At 56.6% G+C, this 15749-nt stretch overlaps 2 protein-coding genes across 6 annotated transcripts in view; both read left to right on the forward strand.

Annotated features, from left to right (window-relative positions):
- Positions 1-8339, forward strand: part of MTMR14 (myotubularin related protein 14) — a 31065-nt gene extending 22726 nt beyond the window's left edge. The window contains exons 18-19 of one of the 2 annotated variants that reach the window (XM_058844659.1): positions 4671-4826; positions 7988-8339. In XM_058844659.1, the coding sequence (XP_058700642.1) occupies positions 4671-4826; positions 7988-8165 (334 nt within the window). In that variant the 3' untranslated portion in view covers positions 8166-8339. The remainder of the gene's footprint in view (positions 1-4670; positions 4827-7987) is intronic. The other variant, XM_058844660.1, reaches the window with a different exon arrangement.
- Positions 8340-8473: 134 nt separating this feature from the next.
- Positions 8474-15611, forward strand: CPNE9 (copine family member 9). Of its 4 annotated transcripts, XM_058844664.1 has the most exons (21): positions 8474-8824; positions 10326-10366; positions 10456-10502; positions 10708-10811; positions 10994-11033; positions 11187-11189; positions 11656-11732; positions 11934-11997; positions 12111-12214; positions 12296-12400; positions 12766-12807; positions 12897-12972; positions 13043-13096; positions 13210-13271; positions 13553-13599; positions 13679-13860; positions 14066-14193; positions 14309-14411; positions 14488-14545; positions 14690-14763; positions 14880-15611. In XM_058844664.1, the coding sequence occupies exons 1-21, from the start codon at positions 8748-8750 to the stop codon at positions 15030-15032; spliced, it is 1641 nt and encodes a 546-aa protein (XP_058700647.1). In that variant the 5' UTR covers positions 8474-8747; the 3' UTR covers positions 15033-15611. The 4 variants fall into 4 exon arrangements, with proteins under 4 accessions (XP_058700647.1, XP_058700646.1, XP_058700644.1 ...); XM_058844663.1 differs by lacking the exon at positions 10994-11033 and having other exon boundaries at positions 8474-10366; positions 10456-10811; positions 11034-11732; positions 14880-15059; positions 15165-15611; XM_058844661.1 differs by lacking the exon at positions 10994-11033 and having other exon boundaries at positions 8798-8824; positions 10456-10811; positions 11034-11732.
- The last annotated feature ends 138 nt before the right edge of the window (positions 15612-15749 follow it).

Raw genomic sequence — 15749 nt, forward strand, 5'->3', positions numbered from 1 at the left:
GGCCAGGCAATGTCAACAGGCTGCTGCTGTCACATTAGCAGCCCATCTTGTGAATCTTGCTCTGATCCAGGGGTCCTGGGTACCTGTAAATCCCAGAATAGTTCTTGTTAGGCAAAACACTACAAAGGCAATTCCTGTCAGTCTTTCTAGCTTATTCCAATATGATGGTAAGATCACATCTGCGGAGGACAAACACACAGGAGGATATTGCATAGACTATTTGCAGAGTAGGACAAGGTGCTGCTTGTTCTACAGAGAGCTCTGAATATGGCAGTGTGCCTCAAATTGAACCCCTTACACGTGACGGGGTTGCAGTTTGCAAACCTTTTCCTGTATTTGCATTTGACACTAGCAGTCTTAAGCATCCCATGACACTGCAAAAAAATTCTGTGTCTGTGTCAGGGATTTAGTGTGTGTCTACATAGCACTAATGTGGATTAGCAGCTGGATAATCTTTGGTTGAATGTGCTTTTACTAAGTCAATTAAGCAAAACCCAAAGTACTGTGATCTAGAGAGCTGAGATCTGGAGGAGTTAAAATGCAGAGGATCTGCTTTGACCAGCGGTCACAGATGGCTCAGCTGTGGGTCAGGAGGGAGCACAGTGAGAGCAGAATGGGACAGAGAAGCTGCTGCCCCATTGCTTTGGGTGTTTTGTTGGTAGTGAAAAGACAATGTGTGCACTGTGTCTTGTTCCTTCTCGCTCGGAAGGTGTATGTGCAACGTGACAGCTTGGGGTAGTAACCACAGCAGGAGAGGAATTGTTTACAGGAATTGTTTTCTGTAATTATTGCACGACCATGCCACAAAATGGGCTTGCTGGCTGGCACATGACTATGTGCTGCAATCAGAAATGGTGCTCACAGAGAACAGGCTGCTCGGGCACTATCCCAGCCTGTAGATAACTGTCTGGGATTCAGCCAGGGCTCACCGTTCTTGGCAGGGTGCCATACTCCTTGCCAACATTTCCCACGCAAAGGTGGGAAGGGCTGCCCTTTACTCCAGGTGGCCACCAGTCTGTCTGTACATACAGAACCTACTTAATGCTTCGGTTTGAGGCAAGAGCATATGCTGGCAAATGAGCTGCTTCCCAAATAGTTCTAGGTGTGTGGAAATACGTCAGGTGAGCGGGGGCAGCACGGGGCAGGATGGGAGCCTAGCTGTTGGCACTTGGCACTCATCTCAGTTACGTATTAAGAAAGGGAAGGATCCCTGACTGTTGCTCTGCCTCCAGTATTGACTCTTCTCTGGCAGGCAAGTGAGTGTCCATGTGCTCTGAAATATTCTGTCTTGTACAGCATGTTGCATGAGAAGCATTGACCTAATTAAAAGGAACCATTCCAGGTTAGGAGCTGCCAGTTTATGGGCTGCAAGAGGTCCCTTCTTGTGTGAAGGAACAGCTTGCAGCTCATCTCTGTTTTGCTAATCTAATTTAGTTAATCTTGCACTTTTGAGGGAGTTTCTTCCCACTCGTGGACCCGAAGAGGTGGGTGTGTGAAGCTCACTTGGATTCTTTTTCTGTCTGCCATTAGATGTCTGTGGCAGAGACAGCGACTTGAAGACTGGCTGTATTTCATCTCCTCTAACCATGTCAGCTTTGCTGTTGTTGTCCGGCTGCTTCCCAAGACTCGGTGCTGCCCTCACTCCTAGCCAGCCTCTGGCATAGCTGTCATATACTGCAGGCATGCTGTTCTTACAGACTTGGGAACTTGTTCTGGTGCCCCAGCAGTTCCAGCTCATTCCAAGGGCCTCACTGAAGCTCTTTTGCGGCCTCTGCAATAAGACTTTACAAGAAGTATTCAGGGTAGAAATTACAGGAAGACTTTCACCTCTAGCACTGACTGGATTGCATTGGGTTGCAGTCACCCCAGACATCTAGTCTTGGTCTCAAGCCAGGCTCAACTTTTGAGACACTCTGCTGCCGTTGCAGTGCGAACACAAAATTTCCCATGCTGTGTCTTCCCAGGCTTGGCCCCTGCTGTCTCTTGGGGCTGTTCAAGATACTTATTGATTGTGGCATTTCCTCAGGACCCTCCCTTGAGAAGGCCTTGGGGATAGAGGGGAAGGTCTGCCACAATATCTTAGCTCTGCTGACTAGGCTCACATCTTTGGGCCAGGAAAGAAATTACCTAGACTTATTGCAGAGTCAGTCTTTATTCAATTAATCAACAAGTGTTCTGGTGCCTGGAGGCAAGACACAGAATTGACTGCCTTGAACTCCTAGACCCCAGTGTTGTTCATTAGATGAAATCTTACTAAGTTTGCACAGCTGCTTGACAGGGTTGGAGACCCCAGGAAGGGCTGCAGGACTAGAGAGTCACCAAGTCAGTCTTGCAGGAGATACACAGTGCTGTTATCAGCCTGTCCATGGCAGAATTCAAGAGATGACTTGATCTGCCTCCAAGAGGTGGTGTAAGATCAGTCTAATCTTAGCTGACAGCCATGGAAGGTGACCAGCAGCTGGAAGCTGGGGCCACACACCCAAAGCAAAAAACAGTTTTATGTTCATCTTCTTTAGCACAGACTTATCTGATTAGTGTGGTTGATGATACTGGGCAGAGGGACATTTTTGCTGTCCTTGGTGCCCTGGATCATGGCTTGCCATGTGGGCAGAGTCTCCTGACCAGGTTTCAGATACTACTCTCCCTTTGCAAGAGCTGCAGAACTCTGCTCTCAGAACTCTTAACCTGGAGATCCTGCTGTAGTCTAAGCCCTCCTCTGCCATTCATGCTTGCCCTCTCCAAGGGCACAAACCTGTCCTCTGTTCAGCAACTCATTACTTTTTCTGGCAGAATCCTGTCTCTGCCTACTTTCAGCCCAAGCCTATTGCCTACAGATCTCTTTACTCCTTTAGCTCCGTTTCTTGTCACCATGTGTGACACTTGTTTTTCCTGTCTGGCTGTGCTGTGCCCTCAGGGAGGTGACATCTTCTTCTTCACTCTGCACTGAAGCAGCATTCCTCCATGCTTCTCCCTGGTATCCTGCACTATTCCCACTGTGCTTCCATCATGGCACTGTGCTGTGGGCCCAAACACTCTGCCTGCTCTCCTTCACACTGACTCCCTCTACTTTATCTTCCAAAGTCATGGAGAGGAGATGTCACTGAACAGCTGCTCCCCTTCCCTTACAAATTCCCTGGAAGGTTATCCCTGTCTGATCTCCTGGAGATCTTTCTAACAGTATATGCTTTGCTTTTGCTTTCAGTGAAGTGCCCTAATTCTTACTTTGGCATTACGTACCCCAGGAAAAGCAGCATTTTGCAAGAGAGGGTTCTCCCAATATTCTGACCCTCACTCCTCAGTTCATTAAGCAGCCAAAGAGCAAGATCTGTGTGAGACAGTGAAGCTCTGCTCTTCCTGATTTCTGCTGTCATGTCCTTTCAGAGCCTGAGTATTACCTCCAAACTGTAGCTGTGATGGGAAGCTGATATACAGGGAATTGTGTGACTCCCTTTTTGCACAGCCAGCTCAGGACCACATTTCACACTGCTCAAACTTGGCTGTATCGATCAGATTAATCAAATGGCAGGCCTGGAATTAGATTGAGATTGCAAATAGGTTTCCTGCTGTGCATCTCTTCCCACCCTTGCCTTCCAGTCTAGCTGAGGTCCTTCTTGCTGTGGGAGAGCCTGTCTTTCTGGCTGTTCTCTTGGTCCCTTGGGGAGCAGCTGCAGTGCGCCACTGCTATTCTTAGCTGTGAAGACAGCGTGCAAGTACCTGGCCCAGCAGAGCTGGAGCTGAGGCATTGCTCTCTGCCCAGCAGAACTCAGATAAATTATCCAGATCTTGGTAGTGTGTAATTGAGCAGCTCTGCCACAGGCTGTGCTTCCAGCTATGTAGACTCTGCTGTGCAGCAAGGCTTAATAATTGCTTGCTCCCTTGGAAGCCAACAGCTCTGGGTTTGTCTCAAGTGATTGTGTCCTCTTCTCTGAGATTTTGGAGGGACTCCTCCAGTTCCCTTACCATGTTTCATGCTTCTTTCCTGGTGGGAGATTGTGTACATCAAACAATTATCCTTCCTTGGCTATTTAGCCTGTCCTAAAGATGTTTTGTCACCTCATTTCTGGCACAGCCCTTTCTTTACCAGAGAAATGAAGAGATGTTCAGGTGCTGGGGGTAGGTGTCCTGGGTACATCTTGAGCATTGGCTCTGTTCAGATCTGGTGGTAACGGCTCAGGAGTGATCTGCTTTCTAACTGCTGCCAGGACAATGATCTGTAAGTCTTTCCCAGCACTAACCAAGTCACAGCCTTGACTTGCCCTGCTGCCCTGGGATGTGCTAACAGCTACAACAAGCAACAGGGGAATGTCCCTTGTACAGCACAGCTTTCACGGTGAAGGATTCAGGGCAGGATATGCTGTTCCATCTCACTAATGGGTTTCTCAGTTCTGCATGGCCATCTGCTTCATGCTGGCTCTCTCCTGTCCAGCTCCTGGTGTGCTCCTGCTGCTTTGTTGGCCTCAGACAGCTTGGCTCTCCCTTCACTTTCAAAGGAAAGACTTGGTCTGGAGCCCAGCCCGAGCTGCATGTTGCACCCTGGTCCCTGAGTGTCAACAGTGCTGGCACAGGCGCTGCTGGCCGTCAGCCCGGCAGGTCCCTGGCAGTAGCGCCAGCAGAAAGCGTGTGCTGAATGATCTGACTGATCGCACCGTCTCCCTCTCTCTCTGCCCCAGATCGGCGGACCATTCTCTGCCCGGATCTTCCGTTTCCACAGACTTTGGCAGCTGGCAGATGGTGACAGGGTGTGGCAGTATTCGGGAGCAGGCAATCCTGAGCGCAGACGCCTCACTCCCTTGCAGCTTCCCGGATGAGTTCTCTAGCACTTGCCTGTAAGTGTCTCAAATGCAGGATCTCTCCTTGGGTCTCTTGGCTGCCTGCAAGCACTGCAACTTTATCACTCTGGCATTTTTGGAGAAGCCTGGGAGCCTATAACAAACTGTTCCATCTTCTCTGCCTCGATGTTTTCTATCCACAAACTCAGTTCTTTGCTTATGGTGAACGTGGAAAGAAAATGGCACTTTCTCCGCCTAATGACAGGGAGCTCTTTACTTTCTGTAGGAAGAAGAGGTTTTTCTCTCTTCCTCAAAGATGCTGAATTTGAGCATGATTGAGTGCAGTTGAGGATTCATGTTTGTCAGGACAGGACTGGTAACCCAGTTTTCTTGCTTTTTGATTTTGCTCATCTTCATCTCACCACTGGGGTCAGATCCTTGCTGGAGTAAGAGAAGGATTTTCCTTCTGTAACCCAAATTTTGTCTGGCCTTGTGCAGCATCATTTGTAGGTGCTGTGCCTGGCCAGTGTAGAGCCACAGAAACCTTGTGTCCTGCCACATCCTGCCATGTGAAATGGCTGGGAGGCAAATGTTCCTCCCCAAATAGAAATCCACCTCTGGAAGCTTGAAAGACTGGAGATGTGCTTTAATTGCTGTTAGAGGAGAACCTTGGTTTGTGCCTTCAGGCTGCAAACTACCATCAAGAAACTGAAATGGCAGATCAGGGCTGCTGCTGCCAGATGCTTGGTCCCTTACTGAGATCTGAGTACGTGCTTTGGAGGCAGAGGGCAAACAACATGAAAACCTGTGTGTCCTGTGAGACAGGCTGCCTGCCCTGGCTCTGTATCTCGTGTGGGTGCATGCTGTGCTGCTGAACAGAGCAGAGCAGCTGCCTTCAAGTTACAGTGAAGCTACAAGATCCATGAATTGACAGATCAAAACATTGCAAGAGATGTCGGACATGGCCTGGCCAGGATTTGTTCTTCTCCTTTCCTGAGGACACACTGACCTGCTCCTGCAGTAGTTTGGAGATGGGCAAGGGAGAAGGGATGAAGGATGGGCATCTGAATAGTGACTGCTTTACTGTGTCCTGTGTCCTGAGCCTGGCTGTGCTTGGTCACTGCTAATCACCAGCAAGTTGTTGCTGCCCTTGGAGTTGGATCCAATGTCAGAATAGGGAATTCAGTAGAGAAACATGAATCGAAGTTGATAGGCTTATGCCGTTTGGAGAGTGACTGCTTGGGGCAGTGGATTCAAAAAGAAGAGAACAGTGGTGGTGCTTCTCCTGTGGGTGCTCTGCCCTGTTCAGCTATTCACTAAAGCTGTGTTGCTTGAGGGCTGGGGACTGCACAACTGAAGGTGCTGGGACCAGGCACTGCATTGAAAGGATGAAGAGTTCCCAGCGGTGTTGCGTTGAGCTTAACCCAGAACCTCCACCCTCTCTCTGCTCTGCATCAGCCCTGTTTGCTCAGGACTCCATTGTGGTTTTATCCCAGTTTTTGCAGCCCGAGACAGTATGATTTTTTTTTTTCTTTTAATTCCATTTACGTTCCCACTTTGCATCTTCACTGGCAGCAGCTCGATGAAGGTATGCTTTTCACAGCCTACTTCTTGTGCTTGTGTGGGGCTTGTCAGGGCTTACTTTGAGCTGGGGCTTTGACAGCCTCCTCTCATCCCGCACCCCAAGCTGCAGGCAAGCGGGCAGGCTGTAGGAAGTGTAGCGGGGCAGAGTGCCGTGGATTTGGCAAGGAAGCACGACCTGCCTCCGCGGTGAGCAGTTCAGGGTGAAATGCTGCAGCCAGTCTGCAGGGCTTGGTGTGGAGCAGTGGCTGGCTGCTTGACCCTGTGCCTTGGAGTGTCTCACTCCATGAAACAAACTGAAAAACCCAAATACAAAATCTGCCCTGTAAAGAGGTGTGAGAGCCACAAGACATGGGACCTAACTGCTGCACGCCCTCGCTTACCTCTGCGCGTGACATCTGAGATCGCTGAACTTGGGTGCAAGTAAGTCCTGCCTTCATGGAGTTTATTTTAAATTCTAACAGGTTTGCGAGTTCCATGTCCTAATTAGGTTGCCAAAAAGCATCACTAATGTGTTTAGATATGTTGTTGCCTTTTTTTGCCCTCTGGCTTCTCTTTATTATCAGACACAGTAAACAGCGGCCTGGTTGGCTGCCTCGGCATCGCTTGCTGTTTATAGGCCTCCCACCATATCCTCTTGCTGCTGTTTCCGGACCGAAGCTGTTGGCTGTGGGTGGTTAACACTTCCATTCAGATGAGCTGTGCCAATTTATAGCCAGCCCAGGCGCTGGAAGATTAAAGAGAATTTTTTATGGGGAAGGTTTGCACTGTGCCCTTGGAGTGACCTTTGAGGAATGTCTTAATCTCTCTGGGAACCACTGGCATGTCGCAGAGGCACCACAGCAAGGATCATTTTAGGCTGGAGAGCTTGGAACAGCTGCCTCTGGGCCCCAGTTTTGCTTTCCCCTTGCTCCCTCAGCTGAAGTCTCGCCTTCCTTCTGCTGTTTTCCCCCTGCCCCTAACCAGGTGCGTGGATCAGCAGGAGAGGAGAGCAGGTCCCATGGGACGTCATGGCCTACTCTGCTCCTGTTTGCTGAGAACAGCCATGCTGGGGAACAGAAGTAAAGCGCTGCTCAGCTCTCTTCTTCCTGTGGCTGGAGTGTTCCTTGGGGCTTTTGTCACCTTGTCTGCTCCCTCTCATCCCCCCTTCCACAGAGCTGTCTGTGCTGGCACAAACACAAGAGGCTGGGTCTGGTGGAAGTGAGGGATGGTTGCAAATAGGTTGGAAGCAGCTGTCTGGGCACAGCACATGTGGACAGGCATCATCTGTGTGAGGAGGGGAGGGAGCTGGCACAGGGACTGATGTCAGCACCCACTTGGCCAAAGCACCACCTTGTTTATGAACTGAAGCGTTATGAGCACCATGGTGGTGGGAGAAACAGGGGACAGTGGGATGGATGTATGAAGGAAGAAACCCTGTGGGGAGCAGGAGACTGAGGCTGCAAGTGTCTCCGTGGGTTGGGTTGGATGAGGAGGCAGTGGCACCAGCTGCCACCAGCTCTGTGGACAGCCCTTTTGGGGCTTGCACTGCCTTATCCACTGCAGCCTATTGAGCACCACAGAACCTGTGTTAGGAGTGAGAACTGGGGTGTGAAGAGGGATGGCTGCAGTCACTGACCTCCCCTTCTCTCTCCTAGACTGGTGTCAGCGAGTGACCGTGAGTCCCGTCTGGAGGAAGTGCGTTCTGCCTTTCTGGCAAGCTACAGCCGGACCATTGGCCTAAAGGCCGTGCCCCCCAGCCCCTCAGGGGCCATCGGTGGCCTCCTCGAGCAGTTCGTGCGGGGCGTGGGACTGAGAGGCAGCAGCACCCTCTGAACACGGCGTTCCCAGACCACTGCCTGGAAAACGGGCTGGCGCATCCCCCAGCAGTCCTGGGACCCTCTTGGTGCGGGCACCTGCTGCACCCAGCGCCTGCCGCCAGCCCCCTCTGCTGGGGCTGGGGGGTGCGGGGTCTTCGGCGAGTCTCTGCAGTAAATGACCCGAGCTGTGCCCTCTCCTGCCTCCTCTCTGGGCTGCGTGCGGGGGGCGGCGCGGGGGAGCCGCTCACTATAAATAGCCCGGCCCACTCTTCGCGAGCGTCGGCACCGAAAATAACACCGAGCCGAACCCGGGAGGAAGCCCCCGGCGGGGCGGGATTGGGACTGAGCCCCCTCTTTCCCTGACTGGGAATCGCGGGCGGGACGTTCCTGGTGGAGCTGAGCCACAAGAGCCGAACCCCCTGGTGCCCGGGTTGGTGCCCCCGCTGCCGGCAGGGAAGGGCCGTCGTGCTCGAGATGTGCTGAGCCGTGCCTGTGCCGAGCCGAGCCGCGCCGTGCCCGTGCCGTACCCGCCCCCGGGCGCGCCTCCTCGGCGGCGCGGGAGGAGGCGGCGCGGAGCATCGGCGGCGCCCGGGCGGGGATGGCGGCTCCGGGAGCTCTGGAGCCGGCGGCCGGCAGCGTGCCGGGCACCAAGGTGGAGCTCACCGTGTCCTGCCGGTGAGCCGGGAGCTGGGCGAGGGAGCCGGGAGGGCGGCGGCTAGTCCGTGGACACGGGTGGGTGCGAAACGCACCGGGATGCGCTGCGGGGCTGCTCGCCGCGTCCCGCTGCCCGCCGCTCAGCCCCTCGCTCGAGGCGTTGTGAGCTGCGCGTCCTCCTCTCTCCCCGGGTAGCTCTCGGTGCCAGGGCGTATGCCCAGCGTCCCTCTGCCCTGCTGCTACCCGTCCCGTCCCCTTCCTGGGGTCCCATGGGATGCTGTCACTGGGCACGGCTGCGTGAAGCGACCCGATGCTCTCACCCGGGGCTGGGGCGCGGGACGGCCGCTCGCGGGGCGATGTTGGTGGGAGGTGGGTGATGCCGGCGGGGCGCGGGGTGCCGGCGCTGATGCGAGCGGCTGCCCGGCTCGGCGAGCTCGGTGCAAGGCGACGGGACCGGGAACGTGGCAGCTGGATGGGGACTGCGGGAGAGGGGCTGCTCTGTGCCCCAGCTTCTGGCCAGGGTCCGCCGGTCAAGCGGCGGCGGATGAGCCGGTCTGCCGGCTGCTAAATATAGCTCATTGGAGGCACCGCTGCTCGCGGCCGGGGGTCCCGCTCCCAGGGACAGGCACCAGCGTCCTGCTGGAGGGTGGCATCCCCCTGCCGTGGGTCCTGTGGCACGGAGCGCCCCGACCGGGATGGGTACCTCCAGCACATCCCTGAGCTATGCAAACTCTGGGCCGGGCCGGGGGCTGTCGTGCCCTCTCCCCGCGGCTGAGCCCTGGCCCCCGCTGCCGGCTTGCCGGACACCCGGCAGAGGGACTATGGGGCCGCGGGACCGGGCAGCTCCAGGCAGGAACCGAGGGTCACACCTGGAGATAACCCAGGACAGGGGCAGCCTTCGGCTTCGCAGCCCCAGGACCCAGACCAGGGAGGGATCTCTCCTCTGCGTGCTGAAGCCAGGGGAGCTGGCTTAGCCCCGCAGCCCCCGGCCCTGCCCCAGCCCACCCTGTGCTGCCACCCCGGGGGTGCGGGAAGTATCCCAGCAGAGCCGGTAACATCCCCCGGCACTTTCCGGTGTCACACCGCGCACAGGACGACGATCAATCGCTCTGCCGGTAGGTGTGTCGGGGGATGCCCACTGGCTGCTCAGCCCCTGCTCCAAGTGTCTCCTTTCTTCTCACTTCTACACCCTGCCATTAGCCAAGCTCCTGCTGCCGGGGCCCGGTGGGCACTCAGCCGGAGCCGGCGGCATCGGGGAAGGTTTCATCCTGTAAATGGGTTCCCTGTCATGTTCAATCATCATCAGCGCTGGAGACGCTGCTCACCGCTCGCCCTGCTGCCCCACCGAGCCTTGCAGAGGGAGCCAGCCTGTCTCCTTGGGAGTGCAGATGCTCTTATCCATGGGTGCCGGCAATGGTCTTCTGGCATGGTGCTGGCCTGAGATCAGGGGGATGGACATGGGGACCCGTTGCTGGGCAGGTGGGTGGCACTCAGGGTGGCTCACGGCTGGCTCTTCCCCTAGGAACCTGCTGGACATGGACACTTTCTCCAAATCCGACCCAGGTGGGTGGCAGAGCCGGGCAGGGGGCATGGCATGGCATGGCACAGACATGGTACGGCACGGCAGCCTGGCTCTGCTCCTCTCTCCGCAGTGGTGGTCCTCTATGTGCAGGTCTCAGGGAGCAGCGAGTGGAAGGAGGTGAGCGTGGCCCCCTCTCCTGGCTAATCCCCGGCTCGGTTAAACGGGCCCATATGGCCACCCGTGTCCACGCTAATGATCCCTCCCCGTCCACGCTAATGATCCGGCCCCGCCAGCAGCGCTAATCCCCCACCGGGATTAGCGCCGAGGCCGCTGCGATGGGGACGGGTCCTGGGGGGGGCCACCCTCACCCCTCTCCCTCCAGTTCGGACGCACCGAGGTGATCGACAACACCCTGAACCCCGACTTTGTCCGCAAGTTTGTCCTCGACTACTACTTCGAGGAGAAGCAAAACCTCCGCTTCGATGTGTGAGTAGGGTGGCCAGGGAAGGGCTTGGCCCCGCTGAGGGTGGAACAAAGCACCGAGTCACTAATAAATAAGGATAATAAATAAGAATAGGTGTTGAATAGCCCAGATGGGTGGGGAAGTGGGGCTGTGTGCTGGAGCATCCCTGCAGGCACCAGCTCAGGGCTCTGCTCTCCCACACCAGCTACAACGTGGACTCCAAGAGCTGCTCCGCTTTAAAGCAGGTGAGCACAGCCTGTGCCGGGGGGACTCGGTGTGACACCATGGTGGGACACCCCGAGGCTGTGCCCTGTGTGGGTGCTGTCTGGGGGGGATAAGTGCCCCTTGGAAGGCTCTAACCTGCTCTTCATCTCTCTGTGCCCCATGGGGACTGGCAGAAGGTAGGTGCCTGCCACACAACAGCCCCTGCTCTGCCCTGGGAACCCAGCCCTCATGGGAGTGCCTGGTGGGGCAGGATGGGGCCAGGACACTCTATAAGGTTGGATTTTGAGGAGTAGGATGGGTCTAGGGTGGCCCAAGGGGTCCAGGACAGGTCAGGGTATGTAGGGCAGTTTGAGGGGGGACACAGGATGTGTCCAGGGATGTGGGCTGGCCCTGGGGGCACAGTATGAGTGTAAGGCACATGGAGTGGGTACCTGGGGTAGTCCTAGGGATGCACAATGGGTCCTGGACTGCGAGGTAGCTCTTGGGTCACAGTGTAGGTTCAGGAAACTTGGGGTGACCCAGAGCCAAGTTTGTGGCAGGTCGGATTGCATGGTGCATTGGGAGAGAAAGTGGTGGGTGGGGGTGGTGGGGGACTGGAGCAACAGCCCTCCAGAGTCTCACAATGCTTTGTTTGGGGGACAGGACTTCCTGGGTCAGGCATTTGTGGCACTGGGAGAAGTGATTGGGTCCCAGCGGGGACGCCTGGAGAGACCCCTAACGTGAGTAACACCGTGTGGTGAGGTGAGGTGGGAGGGTCCCACACTGTGTCTCCACCACTGCCCCACTGGATCTCTCCCTGCATGTCCTATATTGGGCATACTGCCAAGCACCACCAGCTGTGGGACAGAAGCCCCAAATCACCTTCTTGCCCCTGAACTGTCCTCCTTGTCCCCAAGCTGACCATGTGCCTCTGGTTCCAGGGGTGTCCCAGGGAAGCGGTGTGGGACCATCCTGCTGCTGGCTGAGGAGCTGAGCAACTGCCGGGTGAGTACCTGTGTACCGGCTGCAGTGTGGAGAGGGCTGCATGGTCCCTCAGTACAGAAGCTGTTGGTGCCAGGGGTGAGGAAGTGGCTGGCAGTGACAGTCCCTGTCCCCAGGACATCGTCACGATGCAGCTGTGCGCCAACAAGCTGGATAAGAAGGACTTTTTTGGAAAATCCGATCCTTTCCTCGTCTTCTATCGTAGCAATGAGGATGGCACGTGAGCACAGGGACCCAGTGGGGCAGAACGGGGTGCCAGCGTCACCAGATGGCATGGCCCAACCCTGGCCTGTCCCCTCAGCTTTACAATCTGCCATAAGACAGAGGTGGTGAAGAACACACTCAACCCGGTGTGGCAGCCCTTCACCATCCCCGTGCGCGCCCTCTGCAACGGCGACTATGACCGGTAAGGAATGGGGACAGGGACAGGGGCAGCCATGGGGCTAGAGCAGGGTATGAGGAGTTCTTTGTGGACTTGGCCCTGCAGTGTCAGGCAGCTCAGAATTGGGTCCTGATTGGGTTTTTTCTCTTTTGCAACCCAAATTACATAAAGGCATCCCCCCTCCTTTCCAGGGCCCCCACCGTGACCCAAATTTCCCGCTCCCTCCTGGCAGAGCCACAGGCTGGGCAGGCAGGGCGGTTCTGCTGGAAGCTGGTGGGCAGGGTGCTCACTGTGGGTTGGGCTGCGAGTCTGGGTGTCCCCAAATCAGGGGCTGGAGGGGCTGTGCCAGCCTGGCTGGTGGCTCACCCACTATGTGCTTTCACTTTCAGGACGGTGAAGATAGATGTGTACGACTGGGACCGGGATGGGAGGTAAGGCAAGGGACATCAGGGTGCTGCTGAAGATTCTCATGGCACCTCTCACCCAGGTGCCTGGCCATACTGACCCTGTGTTCCTGCAGCCACGACTTCATTGGGGAATTTGCCACCAGCTACCGGGAGCTCTCTCGAGCACAGAGTCAGTTCACAGTGTATGAGGTAGGGTGGTGGGTCAGGGTGAGGGCAGGGTGCACTCCATGCTGAGACTGACCCACCGCTTTGCCTTCAGGTGCTGAATCCCAGAAAGAAATGCAAGAAGAAGAAATATGTGAATTCTGGCACTGTGAGTGGAGCTGGGGAGTTCCTGGGCCTCCTGCCTTCCAAGGGCTGGTGCTGCTCCACCTGCTGTGTGTGCCAGGTTGGGGGGGCTCCAGACCTGATCCCCTGCACCCACAGGTGACACTGCTCTCCTTCTCCGTTGAGTCTGAGTTCACCTTTGTTGACTACATACGGGGCGGGTGAGTGGGGGGCCGGGAGCCCCCCGGCTCCTCAAGATCCCACATGGCTGGGGGTCTTGGGGCAAGGACAGTGGTGACAATGAAGGTTCAGCCAAGAAGTGACAAGGGGGCAGTGGGGCTGGGAAGTAGATGCAGAGCGGTGGCATGGGGCTGTGGGGTGCTGGCTGGGGAAGGGGCACCCAGGCAATGAGTCTGGGCAGGGAAACACCGGCACTTGGGGATCTGGAAGATGGTATCCCTGTGCCATGGGGCCGGCAGCCTCCTTCACTCTCCCCCTAAAGGACACAGCTGAATTTCACTGTTGCCATTGACTTCACGGCCTCCAATGGTGAGTGAACCTGGTGTCTGGGGGGTCCCCATCACCGTGGGGCTGGCCATGGGTGGGTGCGATGGGCACTGTGCTGCAGGGTTGCCATCACAGCCCACCTCGCTGCACTACGTGAGCCCCTACCAGCTGAGCGCCTATGCCCTGGCACTGAAGGCAGTGGGGGAAATCATCCAGGACTACGACAGTGACAAGCTCTTCCCTGCCTACGGCTTTGGTGCCAAAGTCCCACCTGACGGCAAGATCTCTCACCAGTTTCCTCTGGTGCGCCCTCCCTGTGGGACAAGGCTAAGAGTGAACCCAGACCTCCTGGCTGTGGGGCAGAGCTGGTCTTGGGGTGCCCACGGCAGCTTGGTGGCAGCTTGGTGGGGAGGGGAAGCACCCTGGCCACATTCTGCCCCAGCATCCTACAGCCTGGGGGACACCAGGAGCTGTAGTCCCCCTCCAAGTGTTCATCTCTGTCCCCCAGAACAACAATGTGGAGAACCCCAGCTGTGCTGGCATTGAAGGCGTGCTGGAGTCCTACCTCCAAAGCCTGCGCACCGTCCAGCTCTATGGTCCTACCAACTTTGCTCCTGTCATCAACCAGGTGGCTGGGTGAGCACTGGGGCACTGTCCCCTTTGCCATCCCCAAATGCCATCTGTCCTACAGCAGGGTTGACTGGCCCACACCAGTGGGGTGTTTGAGGGACCCCATCCCTTTTCCCCATAGGACAGCCGCCCAGGTGACTGATGGCTCACAGTACCACGTCCTCCTCATCATCACTGACGGTGTCATCTCTGACATGCTGCAAACCAAGGAAGCCATTGTCACCGTGAGTGCACCCTTGTTGCTCTGAGTTCACCTCACATGGGCACTATCCTGGCTGACACCCTGCCTCTGCTCCACAGGCTTCCTCCCTGCCCATGTCCATCATCATCGTGGGAGTAGGTCCAGCTGAGTTTGAGGGTGAGTTGGGACTTGGGGACACCAGGGAAGAGGGATGGAAACATCGTCCCTTTCTCTGGGACGCCAAAGGCATCCAAAGGGCTGGTGTTTCCATCCCCGGTGTTCACCCCACCGAGGCTTGGTGACACCAGCTGTCACCCTCAGCCATGGAGGAGCTGGATGGCGATGAGGTACGGTTGTCTTCCCGGGGACGGTATGCTGAGAGGGACATTGTACAGGTAACTCTGGCATTGAATCCAGACCTGCCATGGGTGGGAGATGCTCAGTCCCCCTTGCTGAACCCCACAGCAATAGAGTTGTTTCCAACCTGACTGCAAACTTCTTGCCCTCAAAGTTTGTGCCATTTCGGGATTACGTGGATGACTCAGGCAACCAGGTGCTGAGCATGGCCCGCCTGGCCAAGGATGTGCTGGCTGAGATCCCTGAGCAGCTTCTTTCTTACATGAAGACCCGTGACATCAAGCCTCGCCGGGCAGGTCCCGAGTAGCTCTTCCATGAGCCATGGGACTGGCTGGTGAGGCAAGGATATATCACCTTTTTTCTGCCAGTGGCCAGGGCTTAACTATGGAGATGTGGCCCCATTAGGGAGATAATCAGCTGCTATGGTTGGTCAAAACAGGGCTGACACCCGCTTCTGGCAGTGAGACCACAGGGCTGGACATCCTCGGCTGCCTCTTCCTCCTGCCAGATGTCCTGCAGCAAGGCGGGACTGTCCCTCGGCAGTGGCAGTGCGGGCAGGGCCAGCGCCGGGGAGGACACGGTGTGTGCGTGTGTGTGTCCCGGGAGAGCAGCCTGGCGTCTGCCCCAGGGGAAGGCTGACCCTGAGTGCCTGCCGGGGGTCTCAGCCCCGCTGCTCCTTGGGGCAGCGGCCTCGCCCTGCTCCTGCCTGCGCCCCATTCCTGCCTGTACCCCGCTCCTGCCTGTGCCGTCTCCTCCGGCTCTGCTAACCCGGGCTGGCCGGCCTGCCTCATGCCTGCCCCACGGCCGGGGCTCCCAACACCGCGGGGTGCCGGGGCGGAGGGCAGGCGGGTCTCTACTGCGTTACCGACTGTAAATAAACTACTCAACCGGGTCTGCTGCCGTGCTGGGGCAGGGGGAGCGGGGAGACCGAGGAGGACGGGAGGACCGCTGGGGCGGGGGAGGTCAGGGGGCCGAAGGTACCGGGGGGGTGGGTGTAGCCGGGAGGGGGGGAACCTGGAGGACC

This window comes from Poecile atricapillus, chromosome 9 (assembly GCF_030490865.1).
Source record: "Poecile atricapillus isolate bPoeAtr1 chromosome 9, bPoeAtr1.hap1, whole genome shotgun sequence".
Classification (NCBI taxonomy): domain Eukaryota; kingdom Metazoa; phylum Chordata; class Aves; order Passeriformes; family Paridae; genus Poecile; species Poecile atricapillus.

Coding starts and splice junctions, on each gene's coding strand:
- CPNE9 (XM_058844664.1), top strand. CDS start 8,748: ATGGCGGCTCCGGGAGCTCTGGAGCCGGCGGCCGGCAGCGTGCCGGGC. Junction 11,733..11,933: donor CGCCTGGAGAGACCCCTAAC/GTGAGTAACACC, acceptor CTCTGGTTCCAG/GGGTGTCCCAGGGAAGCGGT. Junction 11,998..12,110: donor AGGAGCTGAGCAACTGCCGG/GTGAGTACCTGT, acceptor CCCTGTCCCCAG/GACATCGTCACGATGCAGCT.